We start from the raw sequence: 23,496 nt of genomic DNA, 5'->3' as shown, positions 1-23,496 counted from the left end.
TTCTTAGAAATTGTACTCATAACATTATTTTAGAGCAAACTAGTTTCAACGTCAAGAACACCTTCTCGGGGTCTATCCCGTCCCCTATTTGTCTTCTTTGTCTCCCTCGACTAGACTATTTGATTTCTCCCTAAATAAATGTAGTGGCAATATTTCTCATGGACTAGGTGCGTGTTCCAAATTGGGTGTGTTTCGCGCTGGTTACAACAACCTCTTACTCCCAGATGACATCTACAATGCTACCACACTTGAAGTAATTGCATTCCCTCGCAATTTAATTGCATTGCCTCGCAATTCACTACACGGGTGCGAAATAATTTTCGACCTCGCAATCCATGACCTCCTGTCCAACGGATCCCGTAAAGTAACATTGGTAAGCTGTCCAAATTACGACTCCTGTTCCTTCAATTCAACAGTGTAAAATGCTCTCCACCTTTTCAAAGAAAACATCTCCACACTTAACTTCTCCAATCCTACTAAACAAACCAATACTTGAACTTGGTCATAACTCTACTTCACCGGTTTCTTGCCAACTAGTCTCTGCTCATGCAAGTCCCTAAAAGCAATTCGAGTGAGCAAAAACAATCTAGAGGGACAGATACAGCCCGAGATTCTTTCACTCGAATCCTTGTCCTTCCTCTCTCTCAGCTACAGCCGATTGACAACATCACAGGGGCAATGAAGATACTAATGGTGCTGCAAAAGTCTCCAGGTACTCCTCCTTTCGACAAGTTTTTATCTAGGAGAGAAAATTCCAAGTGATGAAGCAATGGCTAATTCCAATGGGTTCCAAAATCTTCAAATGCTGGATTTGTTAAAGTTCAATGACTATTTTCAGATTGAAGAAGGAAGTAGGAATGAAATCACAGATAAGAAAATGAAAAGAACTTTGATGCTTTTGCTCTCTGTTAAAATCTCAGAGAGAATGTTCTTACTCTTTCACACTGTGCATAACAGATGAAAATACAATATATGTTCTCACTACTGAAAAACAGAAAGATGATCTCAGCCACTCATCTAACTAGATTCTAGGATCCTTACACATGTCACTTAGACACAATTACACTATGAGCCCTACACTTGGTGAGAATTACCAAAGTGAATACACAACTAAATACAAGGCTTATTCATTTCAAAATAAACAGATTAGCTCAATGCTTATACACTAACAGGATTTGAGTAGCTGTGAGCTCAACGGTGAAATAACTCAATGGTTATCGAAGCTCAGGAAGCTAGGGTTCGTGATTTTGAGTCTTAACAGAATCACCCAATCGATTCCTAGGCAATCGAATGTCAGGTGAATTTCCAAAGGAACTCTGTACAATTCCCATGTTGTTATCCGAAGAAACTGCTCCTCAAGTAGACGGTGATGTTCTCGAACTGCCTATCTACATCTCGACCAACGCAATGTTTCTGCAGTACAAGTTGTCTTACTTTCCTCACGTGATCGACGTGAAGGACAACAGCATTAATGGGAAAATTTCCAACAATGGCCAGCCTCAGCTCCTACAAATGCTGCAGCTGTAAGTTGGGTTTGTATTTTTTCCAGAAGTAAAACAAAAAAAAAAAAAAACTAGTGTGAGTTGGGTTTTCACTTACTTCTTCGGAAGTTGTTGAACGAATCCCAACACGAGCAGAAGCCGAAAATCACAAGAGGAGGGCCGTTCAGGAAATAAGTTACCCTGCAAATTGGCCATTGTTGGAAATAAGTTATGTGCAATCTCTTTTTCAGAGAGTTTAAAATTGCAGTTATCTTGTGAGCGTAAGATAGCACATTAAGGAAGAAACATGTAAATGCAGCTTCATCGTCTACAATTTGATGATGTTTGGAGGTTACGTCGAAAGAGGTTTTATTTGGGAAGGTTGTTTTATTAGTCACTTCAACAATCTTCAATGGTTATACAAGTATCCAAAAAACAAACAAGATGGATGTTTGTTGTCCCAACCATTCTTGTTAGTCCCGATCCTGATAAGGAAAAGGGATAATTTATAACAAAGTTTTCATGTGTTGATTCCTAGGAGTAGTGCTTCTTCCCCTACGCTCTCTATTGGTGAAGACCTAACCCATAGGTGTAACCTCCCGCTCAATACTCTAGAATCGACAATTGAAGCATCTGAGGTTGCATTAATCGGGGATACATGACAAAAGGATTTGCTTTATTTACAAACTTCACCTTCAACAAGTGTAGATTTATTTCAATAATTTTTTTTCCTATCCCGAATAATGTTGTCTTTCTCTTAAGACTGAGAGCAATAAAAAATAGAAAATAAAATAAAAAAATCGAATAATCAAATCTTACCATCTCTGTAATAGGTGAATGCCTATTTTTCTCTCGAAGTTGTCGGAATTATTCGTAATAAGATATTGGCTACAATTGAAAAGGTTTTATCAATAAAATTTCCATTTATCCTAGATCTAGACATAGGTTTATTAATCCATTCTATAATTTATTTGAATTTCATTTCGTGAGAAAATGATCCCACAAACAAAGGAATTGAACAATACGAAATAACATAAAAACGGATTCATTAAAATAAAAAGGAAGACCTTTTACTCATACTCAAATTGTTTCGTTTTGAAAAGAATCAATAAAAAAAAATCTGGGGGACGGTTCAATAATTTGAAATCAATCAATGGGTTAAGAAGTTGGGAGTAAGGAGGAGTTGTTGAAAAATCTAAAATTGGAAAGGCATTTTAGATTTTTTATGAAAATTGAATAATGATATGAAGATATCCAACCAACATGAATAGATATATCTTTATTTTACAATTTTAAAGTTTAATAGTTTTAATTCAATGTAGATACCTATCCAAAATAATATGAATGACTCACTGTTAACTCAGTTTTTTTGCCATAATCATTATGTAGGAGAGGTGGCCACTCACTATCTCTTAGTTCATCTAAAAAATTGTCCAAGTGATTAAAACTGTTTCTACTTTCTATTCAAAGCACTTTTATCAAATAACCATTTTAAAGTACTCTTCCAAAAGCACGACCCCAAAGTCAAGGAACCTTCTAATACGTTGCAAACCCATGATTACATATATGGCGTGGTTGCGAAACCGGACCGGAATGGGAAGAAATGGAATTGCACTTTTCTCAAAGCTTTTACCAAGCTTTTGAGGAATCAGAAAATAGGTCAGTCAAAGTTCACCTAAAATTAGTAATTAAATTTCTAAATTATTCATAATTGCATTACTTAGATGAGATGATATTTGGACTCCGGGGTGAAAGCTCCATCCAAACAAATTTTTCTACTTGAAATACCCACTCACTTTTACTTATAAGCTCAAGTGATTAAGAACATTTACTATTGCACTTGAGTCCGAGATTCGATTATCCTCTTCTTCACTATGGCTTCTATCCAAAAAAGAAAGAAAAAAATTGTAATCTGAACGCATTTGGCCACTTTGAAGTCAGTGTAAGTGACTCTTTGAAGTCTTTTGTTTGCTGTTTACTCCTAAAGCCTAAAGTCAAACCAAACCACTTCAAATCCATATACTAATACATAAGAGATCTTTACACGATTGAAGATATTGGGAAATAGCAGACAAAACCACATTACATAAAAGATATGTACACGATTCAAAACTAAAAGATATGTAAACCTTCTAATACGTTGCTGCCAAGTTGCCAACCCGTGATTAGACCCTCCATTAGTGACGTCCCGTGTTCTGCAGGTTTGTTTCTTTCAAAACTCAAACATCGCTCGCAAGAATTCAAACCATCACCTAATTACCTTCTTCCCTTTGTTAATTTCTACCTCCTTTGCTCCAAACAAAGGAGTGTATATATACCCCCGAAACGATGTGAGCAATATAATTCCAGTAGTGACATAGCGAAAAACATCATGCCGGAAGCTAGTCGCGTAATACCTTATGGAGTCCTCTTCCTGTTTTTTTTGTTGTCTACTTTCATTTCTACAAACCATGCTTGCAAGGAGGCAGATCACAACTCTCTTTTGTCATCTTTTGATATATCTTCTTCTCGCTTAAATTGGTCTTCCAGTGATTGTTGTCACTGGGAAGGCATCGCTTGTGATGCCGATGGTAGGGTAACACATGTTTCGTTGCCCTCTAAGCGGATCCAAGGAAGCATTTCTCACTCTCTTGGAATCCTCACGCATCTTTTGCACCTCAATCTCTCCCACAATCTGCTTTCTGGTCCTCTGGAAGCTGGACTCTTCTTGTCCTCGAGTCGCCTTGAAATCCTTGATTTGAGCTATAACCTTCTCTCCGGAAAATTACCTTTGTTTCTATCATCTAGTTACATTCAAATAGTGGATTTGTCGAACAATCAATTCAATGCTACAATTCCTTCTTCATTCCTCCAGCATGCCTGGAATTTGAGCAGTTTGAATGTCAGCAAAAATCATTTTACAGGCCAAATACCTTCCTCTATCTGTCTTCGTTCCTCTTCGATTAGAGTCTTGGATTTCTCCAACAACGGTTTCAATGGTTCAATTCCTCTCGGACTAGGAAACTGTTCGAAATTGGAAACCTTTCGTGCGGGCTTCAATTATCTCTCTGGAACTCTTCCTAGTGATCTCTACAAAGCACAAGCTCTTCATGAAATTTCGTTACCTTCCAATCAGCTTTTCGGTCACATTAGTGACAACATTGTCAATCTCACCAGCCTCACAATCTTAGAGATTTACTTCAATCATTTGAGCGGCGGACTTCCTCTCCACATCGGCAAGCTCTCCAAATTAAAACTCATGCTCCTTCATCTCAACAATCTTGAAGGTCCTCTGCCCCCATCTTTGATGAATTGCACAAACCTTATCGAACTCAATCTTGGATTCAACCGTTTGGATGGAAATATCTCGGAGCTAAATTTTTCCAAACTTGATCAACTTATCAAACTTGATCTCGTGAGTAATCACTTCTCTGGTGCCATGCCAAAAAGCCTTTACTCATGCAAGTATCTGAAAGCAGTTCGCCTGAGCAGTAATGATCTAGAGGGACATATACAACCCGAGATTGTTTCGTTGAAATACCTATCCTTCCTTTCGCTTGGTAGGAACAAACTCACCAATGTCACCGGCGCTATACATATATTGATGCGTTTGGAAAGTCTCAGGGTGGTCGCACTTCCACATAGTTTTCTAGGTGAAGAACTGCCGGATGGTGATGCAATGATTGGTTCTGGGTTTCAAAATCTCCGCCTTTTTGTCTTATCGGAATGCCAACTTAGAGGTCACATTCCGGTGTGGATGTCAAAGCTCAAGAAACTCGAAGTCCTTCATTTGTCTGATAACAGACTCACAGGCTCAATACCTCCTTGGTTGGGAAGTCTTCCTAGTCTTTTCTTCATAAACCTGGACAACAACTTGCTTTCGGGGGGACTTCCAAATGAGCTTTTCTCACTGCAAGCTCTTGTATCCGAGAAGCCTTCCGCTCAGACGGATAGTGGTGATGTCGAACTACCTATCTACAACCAGCTCACGAATGAAACTGTCGCGGAGCTGCAGTACAAATATCTGTCCAACTTTCCGCCATCTATTTGCTTCCGAAATAACAGTCTAAGTGGCAACATTCCCATTAAGATAGGGCGGTTGCAAAACCTTCATCTGCTGGATCTCAGCATCAACAACATCGATGGCAGCATTCCAGACGAGGTATCTAAGCTCACAAACTTGGAGAGTTTAAACTTCTCAAGTAACCATCTGTCAGGCAGCATCCCAGCTTCATTATCAAGTCTTCATTTCTTGGGTTCATTTAGTGTTGCATACAATAACCTCCAAGGACAAGTACCGTTAGGCACACAGCTCCAAGGCTTTGATGCCACTGCCTATGAGGGCAACCTGGGACTTTGCGGTTCCCCGCTTCCAAACAAATGCCAACAGATGAATACAAGTGATAATGCAACTAAGAACATGGAAGATGAACATGACAATAGGAATGAAATTCCATGGCTTCATATTTCAGTGGCTCTTGGTTTCATTGTAGGATTTTGGGGTGTTTGTGGCCCTCTAGTTTTCAGCACGTCATGGCGATATGCGTATTTCCAATTTCTCTCCAATGTTAAAAGATCGCTTCATGTGCTGATCAAGTGTAATTTTTTTTTAGAGAAATAAAGGACTTATTAACAATTAAAAAGGTGATAGGCGCTAGTCGAGCGCTCGGCAAGGGCCTAACGCATAGGCATCTAGGCAGTTTTTTTTTATTTTAATTAATTTTCTTATGTAACATATAAATAAGTGTTTACTTTACATAAAAATAAATATACTTGTATTGGAACATATAAATTATAAAGTATTAGAACATATTGAAAACATGTAGAACAATGTAATGAATGTCTCAACAAGTCTCTTAAAATTTATCGAAAATAACAATAAAAAGCAAAGTGAAAGTGATCTATTTTTTGTCTGAGTGAGAGTCTTCGGTTAGGGGGTTAGGGGGTGTCTGGACAAGTCTAGGCAACATGCACCATTTCTTAATTTTCGAATCCCTAAGATTAATTGGGACGGTGTCCAACCGCTTAGTAACTACACGAGAATTTTTAGAATAGTGCTTATTAACCACATTGCTGCTGCATACAAGAAATCTAACAACTGAGTAAAACAGAAAGGGAATTAAAGTAGTAGGGATGGCTAAACTAAACATGCATCCAACTTTCCTAACTAAATTCATACGCAAATGCCTTGGAATTTCGTAAGGATAGAATACTGAAACTTTTGAGCAGAAGCACTTGGAAATTCACTTGCAGGCTGCGATTTAATTTCTCAAGAATTTAACCATTCTTGTTGACCAAGTTTTCTGTAATCTACCTTATAATTTTGCCTATCCCCGTCACTGTAATCCTCCGGATATCATTGTTTTATTATTTATTAATGCCATTGACTTCTCTTTTTCATGGGCAGTGATGAAATAATTGGAATCTTTTAAGGCCTAATTAGGTTTGGGTTTGGTTTAGGCTGAATTGGACCAAAAATAAAGTTGTAGAACAAGCCTGAATTTTTATTTTATTTTTTATTTTTTATTTTTTAAACAAATAATATTATCTACACTAAGGATGGAGGTGGGCTCAGCCTCACAATGGGTTAGCAGACCTCTCACTTACAAGTGAAGAGGAATACCCCTTGACCGTAATACTAAGTGGCAACAAACATGAATTTTTAACATCCCTTGACCGTAATACTAAGTGGCAACAAACATGAATTTTTAACATCTTTTTCAAGTAACAGTTTTCTTGCCAAACTATCAACCATCATCCGAAGACATGTATTTTTTTTTTTTGAAACTAGTGTCTCCGGGTCTTTGACCCGACTACTCACTAGGCCACCCGCCTGACCCCACAACATTTGGTAGGCAAGAAACTCTAGCAATTGCTAGGTGGGTACCTTGAGAGGTGTCGAACCCCAGACCTCTTGGTAACAAACCAAGGATCTGACCATTAGACTAAACACTCTTAGGTATCCGAAGACATGTATGAACAACTCTTATTCTTGATAACATAACATATCAGACAAATTTATACAAAAGTAAAAGTAGTAGAAGCAGTGTTTCAAATATGGGTATCGGGAGAAATATCGATATGTAAATTTGTGGGAATATCAATGCATATATCAATATCAGTTGCGTTCAATATCAATATCCGACCATTTGGCAAGGAAATTGTTAATATTATATGATTTGATTATCTTTCTGTCTTTTTTCTTTTAAATAATAGCATTACTGGATTAAATTATTAAATGTTAGGAGAGAAGAAGATCGGACTTGCACGAGAGTGCAAAAGTAATATTCTTTTCCGTCATATTGCAGCGTCATCTGCATTTGTATTATCTTTCTCAGTATATTTTATTTTGTATTATCTTAATTTCTTCCTTTGTTTTCAGGTGTTTTGGACCCAGCTTATTTCCTATTGCAACAAAAAAGCCCACTCTAAAAAAACAAGAACAATATTGAAACTAGAACAAAAAAGGTCCTCACTGAAGATGCTACTCATCAGGATCTGTATATGCAAAAAGAGATGCCCCAAAACATTCTACAAGTTCACAGCACATCTATCTCTGTCTCTCCCTATCCCTCTCTAGTAATTCTTTTGAACGCTCTTGGGTAAAAAGGTTAAAAAAAGACTGTAAAAACCTAGCAATAGCAACAAAACAAGACCAGAAATTAACCCAAACCATGCCAAAAATAATTTACAGCTTACAACAATGGCCGCATTCACCTCCTTGTACGCTTTCTCCGCCTCCCTGCACTCCCCACCTGATCAGCCTCCCCATTCTCTCTCCCTCTCTTCCTACTCCCCGCTTCTGCCGCCGCAGTCTCCGGCCTCTTCGGTGGCCTCCCGACCCCTCTCCTTCCCCTCCCATTGCTCTCCTGACACCTTCTTCCCCCTCCCCTCCCTCCCCCGCTTCCCGTTGAACTCCGCGTCACCCTCTCATTCCTCTCAACCTCCGGCTTCTTCCTACCCCTTGTCATCGGCTTCTTCTTCTTCTTCTTCTCGTCCTCGCTCTCATCGCTATCATCCTCAGAACCATCCGATGTCTCCTTCTTCACTTCAGTGCTCGGCGAGTTCTGCTTCATTCGCTTCAAGAACCTCGCTGCGCCTTGCTTCTTCCTCCTGTTTTCTTTCTTCTCCTTCTCCGCTTCCAATGCGTCTAAACCGTCATGCGAACTGAGTTCATTGACGCCATACTCGTGCGGCTTCGTTGGCTTCGCTGCACTCCTGCCCCTCGTGCTTGTCCCTCTCCGCCCGCCTCTTTCTTGTGTCCTCCTCCTCCTAATCCCCTTGTCCTCAACCTTCACAGATGCAGCACCATCCGTCTTCTTCTCATTCGCCACCTTTGCTTTCTCACCGCCTTCTGATAGTGCATTGACAAAACCACGCTTTCCACAAACAACAATGGAAGACTTGGTGGGTTTCTCGGAGACATCGGGCTCGATCTTGGGAGCTTTGGTTTCGATCTTGGGCACGTTGGATGTTACTGTTCCGGTCGTGGGTTGTGGGTTCGGGAGCTGGTCGTTCATTTCCTTTAGCACAATGGAGCGAAGCTCTTGAGCTGCGTTGTGCTCCGAAGAGTTCTTGCGGAAGAAGACGACGGCGTTGTTGAAGAGGAGGAGGAGGTCGCGGAAGAACATGGGGATGCAATCCTCTGTGTAGAGGCCTTTGTTAAGCTTGGATTGAATCACATGCAGGTCCATGTGTTGCCGAATCAAACTTTTGTACCTTTCTGATTCCTGCACAAATATTGTACGGCTTCTTTAATTAGAAGTTGTACTCATAACATTTTTATTAGAGCAAACTAGAAACCAAATAAAATAAAATAAAGTAATTTTGCTCTCACCAAATCACTTTTTCATTAATAGTTTTAAATTTCGAAATTTCTATAATAAATTAACTAAATCACACTGATCACACTCGTTTAACGGCAATCAAATATGAATTTCGAAAACAAAAATAGAAAAAAGTTTCTTTGCCCGCTACTTCTTTTTCCTAACTTTTTCTCTTAATTTTCTAGTAAAAACTACTCCACACGCATAACGTAATTGAAATATAAATTTCCAATTGATACTTGGTAGTCAAATAAAAACCAGAAATTTGAGTTTTAAAATATTTTATTCTAAACTAGCTTAACTCATGGAAAAGAGAACTAAATATTTACTAAAGAAAATCGAGCACATAACTCTAACCAACTGGCCTAAACTGCATCTTAAACATCTTTATATAAAAAATATGTAAGAAGTAAAAATGAGTGTTATTCTCTCAATTTTTTATCGTCGAATCGAATAAATTGAAGAAAAAAAAATCAACAACAAAAAATTAACAAGAATATATCAGGAATACAAATGATAAAAATGAGTGTTATTCTCTCAATTTTCGATGGTGGAATCGAATAAATTAAAAACGAAAAATTAACAAGAATATATTAGAAATACAAATGGCTGTGTAAGTATGCGTTGGCTATACGGAAGGGTACCCTATGTAGTTTTATAGGTTTTTTTTTATATTGGTTAAAAAGGTGAAGGCACGAGACCCGCTACTGCCCATCACCTGCAATTTTGTGCTTCAGGTAGTTGTACGTTACACGTGTAACATTTTACACGTCGGGCCAACGTCCACTTCGGCGGAGTTTTTTATGTTTTATTTTTGTTTTTATAATAAGTACGGATCAGTTGGGATTGGGAGGAAGAGTTCCTGTGTGTACGCGCGAATGCACGGGACTAAGGTACACAGGATAAATCCCATCGTTCATACATTAAACTATCATCGTGTTTTATTAGCATGGGACGTAATAATATCCAACGTCATAATTTTTCCTTCCTAAAATAATTTAAAGTTTGCATATGACAATTTATCCTAATGATATAAATAATTATACTTATGCATTATAGCGCGAATTTGATCTCATCGACCCTCTTTCTTTTAATAATTAATAATTTAACACATTAACGTTATCTTTATAAAAAAATAATCTATGATCTGTTATATAAACATAATGTAAGATAACTTATAATATTCTCGTACCGTTGTGTCCTTGTATTATTGGTATATGATAAAACGATGAACCCGTGTCATACAAGTTGTTTTAACTCTAAGACTTATTATTACCTATAAACCTAACGAAAATATAAAATACCTGAGAAAAATAACAATTAAAATGAAAAAATAACTTTGGAAATTGGGAAGAAAATTAAAGCTAGTAAACAAGGTCAAAGAAACTAACACGTCCTCATTGGTACTTTCGTAACGCTTCCTTTGGGTCGGACACCCCCGTTTGATGGGTTTAATAATCTCTAAATCTAGGTTGGGTCAATTGATCTGCTTATATCACCATTTTTATACGTGCAATATAAATTTTACGTAAATTTAATTATTTAAAAATTTACTAGCATTTTGCCACACGCATTGTTAGCTCTTTTTTATTGTTTTAAAATTCTATTTGTTGTTTTAGTTTTACTTATTTTGATATTGTTGTTTTTTGTTAGAATATGTTTTGAAAAATAATGAACTTACTAGCCACCCTACATAGTTTTTTTTTTTTTTAACTCTAATAGGAGAAGGGCAATTTGCGTATCATGAAAACTTCACTTTTTTTGCCTTTTCTTTTTATATATAGATAGACAATAGCCTCTTGTCACATGCTTATATGTTTATAAATAACCCTTTTTTACTAAACAATTTAAAAATATATATATATATATATTTGTATATTTTTTATTAAAAAATTATTTAAAAATAAATTAGAAGTCAACCAAAAACTACCAACTATAGGTTTTTTGTTTTTATTATTTTTTTCTAAGGTTTGAAATTTTAAAATTATTAAAAATAAAAATGTGTTGAGTTACTTTAGCTTTTTTATTTCAATCGTAATTTTTTACATTGTTTAGAAACAATTTATGATATTTTAAATGTTTCACCTCTTTTAGCTACTCTCTTTATATATAGATTACATTTCTACATAGAAAACTTACCGTTAATTTACCAAACTACTTAGAATACGTATCATTAATAAACTAGAGTAGTTTAGACCATACATTTAACCAAAAAAACAAAAAAATCCTCTAAATCCTAATTTTAAACTACTTACTGGACCCCACCGCCCAAGGCATATGGTTGTAACCCTTCATCAAAACCTTGACTGAGTTTTCGTCCTCTCCGTAACGCTCATGCGCTGCACGCTAGCTACCATCCTCACCATTCTCAATGTACCGTTTCAAACTGCCTCGATCTTACTTCTCTCCAGATTCTTTCTTCTTAATCCACCAAGTTCGGAAATCCGACCATTAAAATTTGATCCAACAACTACAATCAGAGGTCCACTTTAAAATTATAATAACTTTAGCTGTTAGATCAAATCTTAATGATCCGGATTCCCATATTTCGTGGATTGAGGAATGGATTCCCCAAATACACCCATTTTTCTCCCTCATATGACCATAACACCTTGACATCGTGACGTGTAATGTTCTAACTGGTCCACACCCAAAAATCTAAATCTAATCTCGGACCATGAATTAGTACCTCCATTTTCCATCAGCTCAGAAGAACTCTTTTTCCCTATCATATTTTTCAAATCTTAATTATTTTTCCGGATTTTTAAATATTTTTTTGGGTAATTTATTTAATTTAGATTTTTCCACATTAAGATACAAAATTAAAATTATATACGTTAAAATTTGTTTTAGGAATATTTGTCAATACCTGACTCCGAAGCCGCCGCTCGAATACGGAGCCGAGCCGATGAGAGCGGATGATCTTGAGGACCTTCATCAACGGCTCAGATTTAACCAGCTTGAGCTGCTTAACCCCTTTGCTGGTGGCGGGAGATACTTCGTCACTCTCGGCCTCTTCGCCGCTGCTGCTCCTACTCCTACTCCTACTCCTACTCCCTCCTCCTCCCTCCCCTCCTCTGCCACGACGTCGTTTCCTCTTCGACAAGCTCGCCGAGCTCTGCACGTCGCTGTTCTGCTGCCTCGACGCCGCCGCGCCACCACCTCCTCTTTTTCCCTCCCGCTTCGACTCGCCACCCGATTCCCACAACTCGCTCGACTCGCCGAGCCGACTCGCCTTCGCCGTATCATCGCCACCTTTTTTGTTGTTGTTTTGATTGTCTTCGTCGTCATCGTCTGCTACTTTACCGTTAACAGAGCAATCGCGATCCGGTTCGGACCGGATTTTGACCCGAATCGGATCTGGTTCGTTTCCGTCCGTTCTGGGCTCCTCCTCCTGCTCCCCCTCCGCCAGTTTCTCTGCCGCGCCGTTTCCTTTCACATCGCCTCTTTGGCTCGTCGAATTGGACTCGTTGAAGGATCGGTTCTCGCGCTCGTCGGAATTGAAGTCCGAGCCGAAGTCTTCGCCGGAGTTCATTTTTTCGGCGAGGTTCTCCGGCGAACCATCCCGCTGATCCTCTCCGCGGCGTTTGAGATCTTTGCTCGGACGGTTGGCCCCGGCATCCTCCTTCAAGCCCCGCTCCCTCTCCTCCACCAACCTCTTCACCTTCAACTCCAACGACCTGTAAAAAACCACGCACAGAGAAGACACACACTCTCAGATCTCAAACCATTAAAACGACAACACCTCACACTCAGATCTCTCGCAAGGGACGCGAAATTTACACGATCGAAACGTCGCGACGGCGGACCTCGCGTCGTAGCTCCTCAACTCGCAGCCTCCGCAGCTCGTCAACCATCGCGCCCAGGCTCCCCGACGAACTGTCGTCGTCGTCGTCTTCCGATACGAACCGTCGCTTGATGTCCGCGAACTTGTCCCTACAGTTGTCAGCACTGAGACGCGTCGTCGCGGTGGGGGAGCAGCGGCTCCCGACCTCCAAGGCGACAGAGTCCCAACTCTGGGCGCCGTGGCGGTTCACGGCGCAAACTAGCAAGAGCTCCTCTAACGTCCCCCATGGTTGCGCGCTCGTTCCGCGTTCCCTAGCCATGTTCCTCTCATATCACCATTTTTTTTTTTTTAATTAGGGTTTTTGGTTTTATACCAATTGGAAAAACAAAATCTCGGAGAAAAAATTTTGACAGTGGATGATGGATGATGATGATGATGATGATGATGAATGTATGGATTTATTACGTTTGTTCGTTCGCTTTTATATTTTCAACGAAGTGAACCTTTGTTTTTTTTTTTTTTTTTTTTCGTGGGGGTGGGAGGCTTTGTAAAGTTCGCGTAGCCTCTCTCTCTCTCGCTCCACCACCTTGGGCCTAGACTTATACGAATACTTTGGGTTTTGCTTGTTTACATTTCAAATTCCGAAATTACACTTCGGACATTCTTTCTTTCAAGTTATGGCTATGGTGCTAGTGAAATTTATGTCCAAAGATACGATCATGTGAATCGATAATCTCAACTGCGATTGTTGAGGTCAAGGTTAAATTGATGTTGGACAAAGAAAAGGTAAGATGGTCGGTTATGATCTAGTGCACGGCTAAGGTATCGGCTAAGAGAATTAAGAAGGGTTTGGCAGAAATGTTGGAAAGTCAGATCATTTATAACTTCACCGAACTTGCATAGCGCCAATAATCGGGAGAGCTAATACGTCATGGTATGTAAACGGCTATTAAGAACAAGATTTGGCAAAGATGAATGTAGATAACGACATATCCTAGAGATTTTGGAAAAGTGATCGAAAATGACAAATCGCAATGATTTTGGAATGATGATCATAAACGACAAATCTTGAGGATTATGGTATAACGATGAGAACATGAATGAAACCTCAAGATTTTGGAAGTTAGCGGATGCCAAATATAGCCTAGAACAAGATTCTAGCTAGGTTTACGAAGTAACTTCTATATAAATGAAGGTTTAGTTAGCAATAATTAATATTTAAACTTCATTAGAAGTTATCTCAAGTTAGGGATTTGATTTTCTGTTAACTACAGTGTTGATATCGTGTTGTGTGTATTTTTTGCTGTAAGGATCTCTATCTAAAGTTTTCAATTAAGAGCGTGTTTACGTAAGGGTAATGAGAATAAAAAAAAATATTGAATTTCGGTTATGGATTACTCCGGTGTTTACTAAATACTGGGGAATCGATAGTGTGGTGGACCTCGCCCGAAACAAGGAATGCAATTCCTGAAATTGGAGGAGTGGGATTCCCTGAATAGATGAGGTATTTTGAATTCTAGGAGGGTGAAGGAATCATGAATGCATTTATTCTTCCTATTATGCCCTCATTCACATTATGCACAACTTCATGCTCATTCATATTATGCATAACTCCATGCATATGCTGAAGAGAAGAAACTACAATTTGAGCTAGAAAATTTAAATATTAAAGTAAATACTTAAATATATAAAAATAAATAAACAAAATCACTTTAGTGTGTCTATGAAATAATAAAAAAAAAGCAATTTAATTTTTTTCTTACTATTATATATTATATCAAATTTTATTAAAAAAATATATAAAATACTTGATTTGGGACAAGGGCATTTTAGTAATCATATTGGTTTATATTCCGATTCTGCTGAATTAGTAAACAGCTTTATGAAATCAGTGTCATTTCTATTCCGATTCCAAAACTCTAAGTAAACAGCTTCAACATGAGTCTGATTTTGACTTGTCCTCATTCCAACTCCTCCTCAATTCAATTCCTCCCTCAATTCAATTCCTCCTATTTTCATTGCGGTTATGTAAACGCGCCATAAGGTTTTTACGCAATAGGTGTTGTTGATGCACCATTCCTATATTTATACTTATGTATTGTCTGATGTTGCTTTGAGCTTAAATTATGAAACCGATTGCCTTTTGATACAATTAAAATTAAAAGTAAGCATGAACCAATGATTATAATTTAATTGCTTAAAAATAATACTAGTAATACACATAAATTTCTATTTTAGTATTACAAACTAGGGGCAAGCAAATGGGACATGGACCCACGGGTCAGGGTGGGTCCATGCAATTCGGCCGGGTCCATAATTTCTAAACTCAAAACGGGGCGGGCGGGTCTAAAAATTTGAGGAAACCGGGGGCCCACATATATCACTGTTAGTCTCTCTCTCTCAATTCTTCTCGACTCTCAAACCCAAATTTGTTTGGGGCAGTCATTAGAATCGCAACCTTTCCTTCAATGTTAAAAAAAATAATAGTACTATCGTAATCCAATTACAAATTAAGGGTAATTTAGTAATCAAAATTTAGTAAACTAGTATTAATTTAGGTCAATATTAAGGGTATTATAGTAATTAACCTTTAATCTTATCCACTCATACGCTTTTCATTTTACTTTGCATTACCTTATACATGGTTGACAGGTGTCAAAGTTTTCCTTATGCATGGTTAACAAATGTCAAAATTTTCTAGTGATTCATTGTATACAATTATTTGAAATTTATTATACATTACCGAATTGATCCGTTTCATATCCACAATAGTACAACTACATTAATTGGATGCTACTACAATATCATAATTATATTACTTCCTTAATAAGTACATTTTTTAAGTAAATTTTATAATACTTGGTAATTCTTGGTGATTTATATTGCTAGGATTCCTTGACCTTGAGACATTGTTACCATTTTTTTCTTAGGCTCTTAACCATGTTTAAAAAAAATGATAAATTGACATTGTACAAATTATACGTTTGTCTTTAGTATATACAAAAAATAAAGGGTAAATTACATATTAACCCCTCAGGTTTGAGGTCTATTACAATCTCATACAACATCTTTAAAACATTTCACTTTCATACCTCACGTATTATTTTATTTCAAAATAATACATCCGTTAGATTTTCCATCCGTTGGTCTGTTAAATGCTGACGTGGCAACCACATTTGTGCTGATGTGGCTGCCACGTGGCAAAAAAGTTTATACATTAAAAATATTATAATATTAACCCTACTAAAAATAATAAAAAAAAAAACCAACAACAACAATAAAAACCCAAACCCAGAACCAACTCAGTGAGTCTAATACACCCCCAACCCCAACCCTACATCCCACCCCCACATCGATCTCGACCTCACGATTGTCTCTGCCAAGCATCTCAAGAGCGTCAACCGTCAACTGGAAGAACGACAACCTCAAGCCCTACGCTGTTTTTTGGGTGGACCCCGACTGCCTGTTCACCACCAAGTCCGACGACTCCTGCTCCACCCGCTCGGTTTTGAATGAGCGATTCACCGTCTTACTCACCCTCTCCCTCCATGACTCCTTCCTCACTCTCGAAATCTTCCACTTCAAACCCTCTAACACTCCCAAGCCCTTAGTCGGCACCCTCCAGGTCCCACTTAAGGACCTCCTCGATCAAGATGACTCGACTCGAATCCGGACCTTCTAGCTCATCCGCCCTTTCGACTGTCCCTAGGGCAAGATATGTGTTAAGCTTGCCGTTCGAGAACGACCTTTCCCTCCGGCCGTCCCCAGGGCAAGATCCAAATGACCTTTCCCTCTGACATTCCTTCCTCACCCTTGAAATCTTCCACTCCAAACCCAAACCCAAAACAACAACAATAAAAAAACCTGATTCAATTTCCTCATCCGCCCATTCTCAAAATCTTCTTCCACCCTTCTCCAGCAACCTTCGAACCACCCCATTCCCATCATCTTCAATAGATTTCAACTTTAGCCATCAATTCCTTTTCTGTAATCAACAGCTTGGCATCGAACGCGAACCCATCCAAAAACCCATTTTCCCCACCATCTCTTTCTTAGGCAGATATGGGATTTCAAAATTTTTTAATTTTGGGTTCGCAATAAAATACCAGTTGGATTTTGGTTATAGGTTCGAACTCAAATACCCAGTTTGAATTCAAATACCTAACTAAATCAATTGGTGCGTGGGGGAGGGACGGATGAGTGGTGAAGGGATTTGGATTTGCTACGGCTCGACAAGAAGACGTCGAGAAAGGGCGAGCAACAGGTCTTGATTTTCAACCTTGGCGGCGGGACTTTTGATGTTGTGCTCTTCTGATAATCGATGACGTAATTTTCGAGCTGAAGGCCAAAGCTGGAGACACCCATCCTTGGAGTTGTTGCTGGCGATAGGTGATGGAAGGGTGCAAACGGGCTGGTGAAGGGGGGGTGGGGTTTTTCTTTTTGGGTTTCTGGTTCGTTGGGGGGGGAATGGTTGCTTCCTGGGTTTCTGGTTTGGGGATGCATGGGGTTGGGGTTTTTTTTGAGTTTTTTTTAGAAGATTCATGTTTTTTTTTTTAAAAAATTAAAAAATATTATTATTTTTACCACGTGGCACACATTTGGCAGCCACGTGGCTCAAATGTGGTAGTCACGTCAGCACTTAACGGATCAATGGATGGAAAATGTAACGGAGGTACTATTTTGAAATAAAATAATACGTGAGGTATGAAAGTGAAATGTTTTAAAGATATTGTATGAGATTGTAATAGACCTCAAACCTGAGGGCCTACTATGTAATTTACCCAAAAATAAATTATCTAAACTACATATTAATAAAACACTCATTGTCAACTAAAATCTTATGAAATTACTAGTTTAACCCTTTAATTAGAAGGGCACATAAATAAGAAATATGGGCAGAATTGTAATTCTACACAACCAAATAAAGCTCTCCCCCACTCCCACATTCTCTATCACTCACTTCCTCTGCTTCTACTTCAAAAATAAAAAATTCACACACTTTGTGTGTGCCAATATGCTAGTATATAATGAAGTTTGGTTATTTTAAATGCAATAAGACTAAGAGAAGGAAATGGCGTTTAAACAAAAAAGTAAAATATTGGTTACATGCGGGTTAAAATGTATTTTTATGTTAGTATATCTCGAAACTAATTGTTTTGGACTATTTGAGTTACTCGAGTTAATATAACTTTATGTAGGTGGTTGGCTTTAGCACTCGACGACATCTTCCTGTAAACCCCTTGGGGTTTCCTTATTTACATTTCAAATTCCGAAATTACCCTTTGGAATTCTTTCTTTCGAGTCATGGTTATGGTGCTAGTGAAATTTATATCCAAATATACGATCATGTGAATCGATAATCTCCACTGCAAATGTTGAGGTCAAGGTTAAATTGATGTTGGACAAAGAAAAGGTACGATGGTCGGTTATGATCTGGTGTACGACTAAGGTACCGGCTAAAAGAATTAAGAAGGGTTTGGCAGAATGTTGGAAAATCAGATCATTTATAACTTCTCTGAACTTGCATAGCACCAATAATCGAGAGAGCTAATACGTCATGGTATGCAAACGGCTATTAAGAACAAGATTTGGCAAAGATGAATATAGATAACGACATATCCTAGAGATTTTGGAACAGTGATCGAAAACGACAAATCGCACTGATTTTGGAATGATGATCATGAACGACAAATCTTGAAGATTATGGTATAACGATGAGAACATAAATGATCTCGAGATTTTGGAAGTTAGCGGATGCCAAATATAACCTAGAACAAGATTCTAACTAGGTTTATGAAGAACTCCTATATAAATGAAGTTTTAGTTAGCAATAATTAATATTTAAACTTCATTATAAGTTATCTCAAGTTAGGGATTTGATTTTCCGTTAACTACAGTGTTGATATTGTGTTGTGTTATTTTTTGTTGTCTAAAGTTTTCAATTAAGTTTTTTACGTGATAGGTGTCGTTGATGCACCATTCTTGTATTTATACTTCTATATTGTCTGATGTCGCTTTGAGGTTGAATTATGAAAAAATGATTGCTTTTAATAAAATTAAAAATTAAAAGTAAGCAAGAACCAATGTTTATAATTTAATTGCTTAACAATAATACCAGTAATACACGTAAGTTTCTATTTTAGTATTACAAACTATGGTCTTGCAGATGGGACTTGAACCCACGGTCGTGGTGGGTCCATGCAATTCGGGCCGGGTCCAGAATTTCTAAACTCAAAATGGGACGGGCGGGTCCATGCAATTAGCAGGGCTAGGCTGGTCTAAATTCGTTTGGGGCAGTCATAAAAAACACAACCTTTCCTTGAATGTTAAAAAAAATAATGGTACTATAGTAATCCAATTACAAATTAAGGGTAATTTAGTAATCAAAATTTAGTAAACTAGTAGTAATTTAGGACAATATTAAGGGTATTATAGTAATTAACCTGTAATCTTATCCGCTCACACGCTTTTCATTTTACTATGCATTACCTTATGCATGGTTGACCGGTGCCAAACTTTTCCTTATGCATGGTTAACAAATGTCAAAATTTTCTAGTAATTCGTTGTATACAATTATTTAAAATTTATTACACATTACTGAATTGATCCGTTTCATATCCACAATAGTCCAACTACATTAATTGGATGCTACTACAATACCATAATTATAATACTTCCTTAATAAGTACTTTTTTTTTAAGTAAAATTTTTTACTTGGTAATTCTTGGTGATTTATATTGCTGTGATTTCTCGACCTTGAGACATTGTTAGTTTTTTTTCCTAGGCTCTTAACCATGTTTTTTTTAATGACAAATTGATATGGTACAAATTATACGTTTGTCTTAGTGCCATACCGGATACATTTATGTCTCATCTTAGGCCTCTACCTTCGATCGCAGTTGCCATGTGGCTTGATTGACGTCTGAGTAGACCTGCTCTTAAAACCTTGTGCCATAAAGTTGTCAGTCTGCCCACGTGCTTTTGGTAGTCGGCTTTAACGCTCGGGAACCCCTTGGGTCTTGGGCTTCTTAGCCCCTTTGGTCTTTGATCTCACTTTGAGCATTTTCGTTGCCTCTTCCCAGCATGCACTATTTTGTGGGTCTAAAAGTACCCAACATTAACAAATCAATAATCTTATATACACAATCACTTTTCAATTTTACCATCAATTACTGTATGCATGGTTAAAATATGTCAAAGTATTGTAGTGATTTATCTTATATATGTCAAAGTTTTTTTTAGAGATTTGTTGCCTATAGTTATTTGAAAATTATTATATAACAATGAATTGAGTCATTTTAAATCCAAATTGTATTTTGCGCATAATATCAAGTAGGAGCAATTTTTCGGTAACTCAGAACACGATTCACTTCACACATGTCCTGATACTCATATTATACCGGACTGTGTTTCCGAAAAATATCTCATCAAAGAAGTGACAGGATGTAATTGTGGAAGCATATAAATCATTTTATATATTTTTTTTCTCTGCCTTGGACATGTTACTGTTGGGCTTTGGCATAATCTTGAACCGAAGCATATATATTCCAAACTCAAAAACGAAATCGAAATCAGCATTTGAGAATTGAGAGTAGAGCGGGAAAGGCACCGCCTTTTTAAAAACTGTTCCCGAAAATTCCCGTTTTCAAAAACAACTACAACATCAATTCAATTCACTGTTCGCACTTTCCTTTCCTTCCCCAATTTTTTCAAAAATTTCCAAAAACCCTCTTTCTCTCTCTCTCATCCGACCTTTCAAATTAAGGGTTTTTCTCAGAGTGTCGAAATCCGTTCGATTCTCCGAGGATTCCGGCGCGATGCCGAAGTCAGCGAAGCGCGAACGGATCGCGAGTCAAACCCGAGGCGTTGACGATGCCGCGCAGCTCAGAGCCGTGAAGCGCGAGAAGGTCAACGCCGGCGACCGAGTGGATGACGAGTCGTCTCGCCCGAGTGAGCAGGACGCCGTTCGGCGGCGGGCGCTCCGGTCCGACTACCTCGCCGTCAAGAACCTCATCAGTGGTATACAATTCGTGCTTATCGCAAATACAAATTATTCTGAAGGTAATTAATTTTGAATTTTTAAATGTTAATACTTTTGAAATTTATTTATTTGCAGAGAAAAGAGACGATTTGATGTGCCCAGATTCGGAGAAGTTCGGATTTCTCATCAATGAAGTCGAGAAATTGCATGAGCAAGGTATTTATTTTATGTTTAATTTTCTGAGAATTCCAAATTCCAAATTTTGAATATCTTTAAAATATATGTTCCTTATAAGAAAAATGATTACTTTATTTTATTAATTTTATTTTCCATTTTTTTTGTATCGCTGATTACTGAGAAGATTGACTATATTGTGAAGAACAAAAAAAAAATGAATTTTCTGTATTTTGTGAGCTATAATTTTGGTTTCTGATGATAAAATTTGGATTGCCCATTTGGGGATTTTTCAGTTCAGAAGCCAAGGGAACAAGTAGCAGATGCAGAGGCACTGCTGGACATAACTAACACATTGTGGACCTCTGTTAAGTCACAGTCCAGTGCCGGGATTAGCCCGTCCGACTTTGTTACTGCTTTGCTTAACAATTTTAGCCAACCGAGAGGAGGGGATGACCATGTCTCAGTTAACTGGAAGGAAATTGGGTTGGCTGTTTTGCCCATTTTCAAGAATGCTCATGGGTGTTGCACTATGTGAGTCACTTGTTTCCAATGATTGCCCAGTTGTCTAAGAATTTTTGTGCGTTGTCGCATTGTTTATATAAGAAATTCTAGTTCACTCGTGGTTATGTTATTTTTTTTCTTAGGCTTGGACCCATGAGTACTGAGTTGAAGCAAAGGAAGGCTGTGGTTCGCAGTAAACGTGTAAAGCCTACCACAACTGATCGGCCTGATGAGGTAAAGCTAAAATGGTTTTACAGCTGATATAGTTTTGATTTTCATTTGTTTTAGGAACATCTCCTTCAGGTTGTATCGATATTTCTGATGTTATTACTCCTTTGTGGTTTATGCCATGGAACAGATAGATGATACTCAGACAGAAGAGAAAACTGATACCGACAAGAACATGTCAACGATATTTGACATTCTAAGAAGGAAAAAGCGGGTTCGACTGGAAGCTTTGATATTAAACAGAAACTCTTTTGCGCAGACGGTGGAGAACTTATTTGCTCTGTCGTTCTTAGTCAAAGATGGCCGGGCTGAATTATCTGTGGATGCAAATGGTTTTCATATTGTTTGTAAGTAGAATATAACAAAGCAAAGATGGCTGGACTGAAATAACCATTCTCTAGTTTACATTTGTGTTTTAATATCTATGCTTTTGGCTTATTCATTCTTACTCTTTTTTCAGCGCCTAGGAATGCTCCTTCTGCTGAGGATGTGGCATCACGGAAGGTGACTTACCACCATTTTGTGTTCCGATTTGATTTCAAGGACTGGAAGGTATGTCATAGTGATCATTTCTTCAGTGTTATTGTTTTGTTTAATGTCTTGCAGCATGGGTTTCATCACAGAAGCATGTCCTAGGTGTTTTATAGAATGCTAAAATGCCAAATTTGAAGATTCATTTGGTATTTTGTTAAACAGAATTTTTTAAAAACTACAGCCATAAGAAAAGATCTATAGGAAGTTGAAATCATCTTGTCATATTATAACTATCAGTGGCCTTCTCTTGGGTCTTGTATTATGTGTACGACTCTTATTTGCATCCTTGTCATGCTCGATCTTCTGTCCTTAAAAGACATACTTTCTTGCTTTGCAGGTAATGATGGGTAGTTTGCCTGTTGGTGAGGAGCTGATGCCTCATAGATCACCCCCAAACACTACACCTGCCTCTCAAGAGGAACAAGCAGCATACGATTCCCAAACAGCCTTACCCACAACCCCGATTCGAAAACTCTCCAGAAATCGTGGTCGGGTTGTGCAGGAAGAATCTATTGTAGAAGAATCCCCTGAAAATGATGATGCTACTGGATCTAACGTCTTTCGCAGGTCTAAGCGCAAGCTTTAATTCAGATATAGATTTTGCCCGATCACTGCCAGGTTTATGCAGGATTATATTGTTCAGTTACATGCTGAATATCTGTTTGTGTCCAATATTGTATATTTTGGATAGGAAGATTAGAATTCGAGTTAGATATCTGTTCTGCAGTTGCACTAAATTAAGTTAGGTTTTGACACTGCTGTGTGATCAATTATCAGTGTTGACATTCCGCTACATTCGGATTGTAGGAATGTATGGCTTCTTGTATAATATGTTCCGACATTTCGACAAAAGAAAAGAGTGATGGAATCAATTGTTCATGCGCGCGCGGTGATCTTGGTTGTTCTTGCGTTGCAAGTCTTACAAGTATGAATAACCAAGTGGGGTCATCTTGGTTGTTCCTGCGTTGTGAGTCTTACAAGCATGAATAACCAAGATTGTGC

The 23,496-nt window shown here is 38.0% G+C and overlaps 3 protein-coding genes and 1 long non-coding RNA gene across 4 annotated transcripts; 2 read left to right on the top strand and 2 right to left on the bottom strand.

Annotated features, from left to right (window-relative positions):
• Positions 1 to 945: 945 nt before the first annotated feature.
• LOC114819421 (uncharacterized) lies at positions 946 to 1,706 on the bottom strand. Its single transcript, XR_003766484.2, has 2 exons — positions 1,600 to 1,706; positions 946 to 1,506 (listed from the first exon to the last, which is right to left on the bottom strand). It is a non-coding gene; the product is annotated as an uncharacterized lncRNA (long non-coding RNA).
• A 2,146-nt stretch (positions 1,707 to 3,852) lies between these two features.
• LOC114819558 (receptor-like protein 2) lies at positions 3,853 to 6,081 on the top strand. The gene has a single exon (XM_029088672.2). It carries the CDS (start codon positions 3,853 to 3,855, stop codon positions 6,079 to 6,081), a length of 2,229 nt encoding a protein of 742 aa, XP_028944505.2.
• A 1,834-nt stretch (positions 6,082 to 7,915) lies between these two features.
• On the bottom strand, positions 7,916 to 13,599 carry LOC103401575 (uncharacterized). The gene is made up of 3 exons (XM_029087849.2): positions 13,070 to 13,599; positions 12,156 to 12,966; positions 7,916 to 9,190 (listed from the first exon to the last, which is right to left on the bottom strand). Exons 1-3 carry the CDS (start codon positions 13,390 to 13,392, stop codon positions 8,174 to 8,176), a joined length of 2,151 nt encoding a protein of 716 aa, XP_028943682.1. The 5' UTR covers positions 13,393 to 13,599; the 3' UTR covers positions 7,916 to 8,173.
• A 6,978-nt stretch (positions 13,600 to 20,577) lies between these two features.
• Positions 20,578 to 23,351, top strand: LOC103425160 (non-structural maintenance of chromosomes element 4 homolog A-like). Its single transcript, XM_008363234.4, has 7 exons — positions 20,578 to 21,092; positions 21,190 to 21,270; positions 21,525 to 21,762; positions 21,876 to 21,966; positions 22,091 to 22,307; positions 22,421 to 22,512; positions 22,832 to 23,351. The coding sequence occupies exons 1-7, from the start codon at positions 20,891 to 20,893 to the stop codon at positions 23,078 to 23,080; spliced, it is 1,170 nt and encodes a 389-aa protein (XP_008361456.2). The 5' UTR covers positions 20,578 to 20,890; the 3' UTR covers positions 23,081 to 23,351.
• The last annotated feature ends 145 nt before the right edge of the window (positions 23,352 to 23,496 follow it).

This window comes from Malus domestica, chromosome 11, assembly GCF_042453785.1.
Source record: "Malus domestica chromosome 11, GDT2T_hap1".
Taxonomy (NCBI): Eukaryota; Viridiplantae; Streptophyta; class Magnoliopsida; order Rosales; family Rosaceae; genus Malus; species Malus domestica.
Note: the sequence above shows the minus strand (reverse complement) of the source record. Positions and strands in the feature narration are given on the sequence as shown.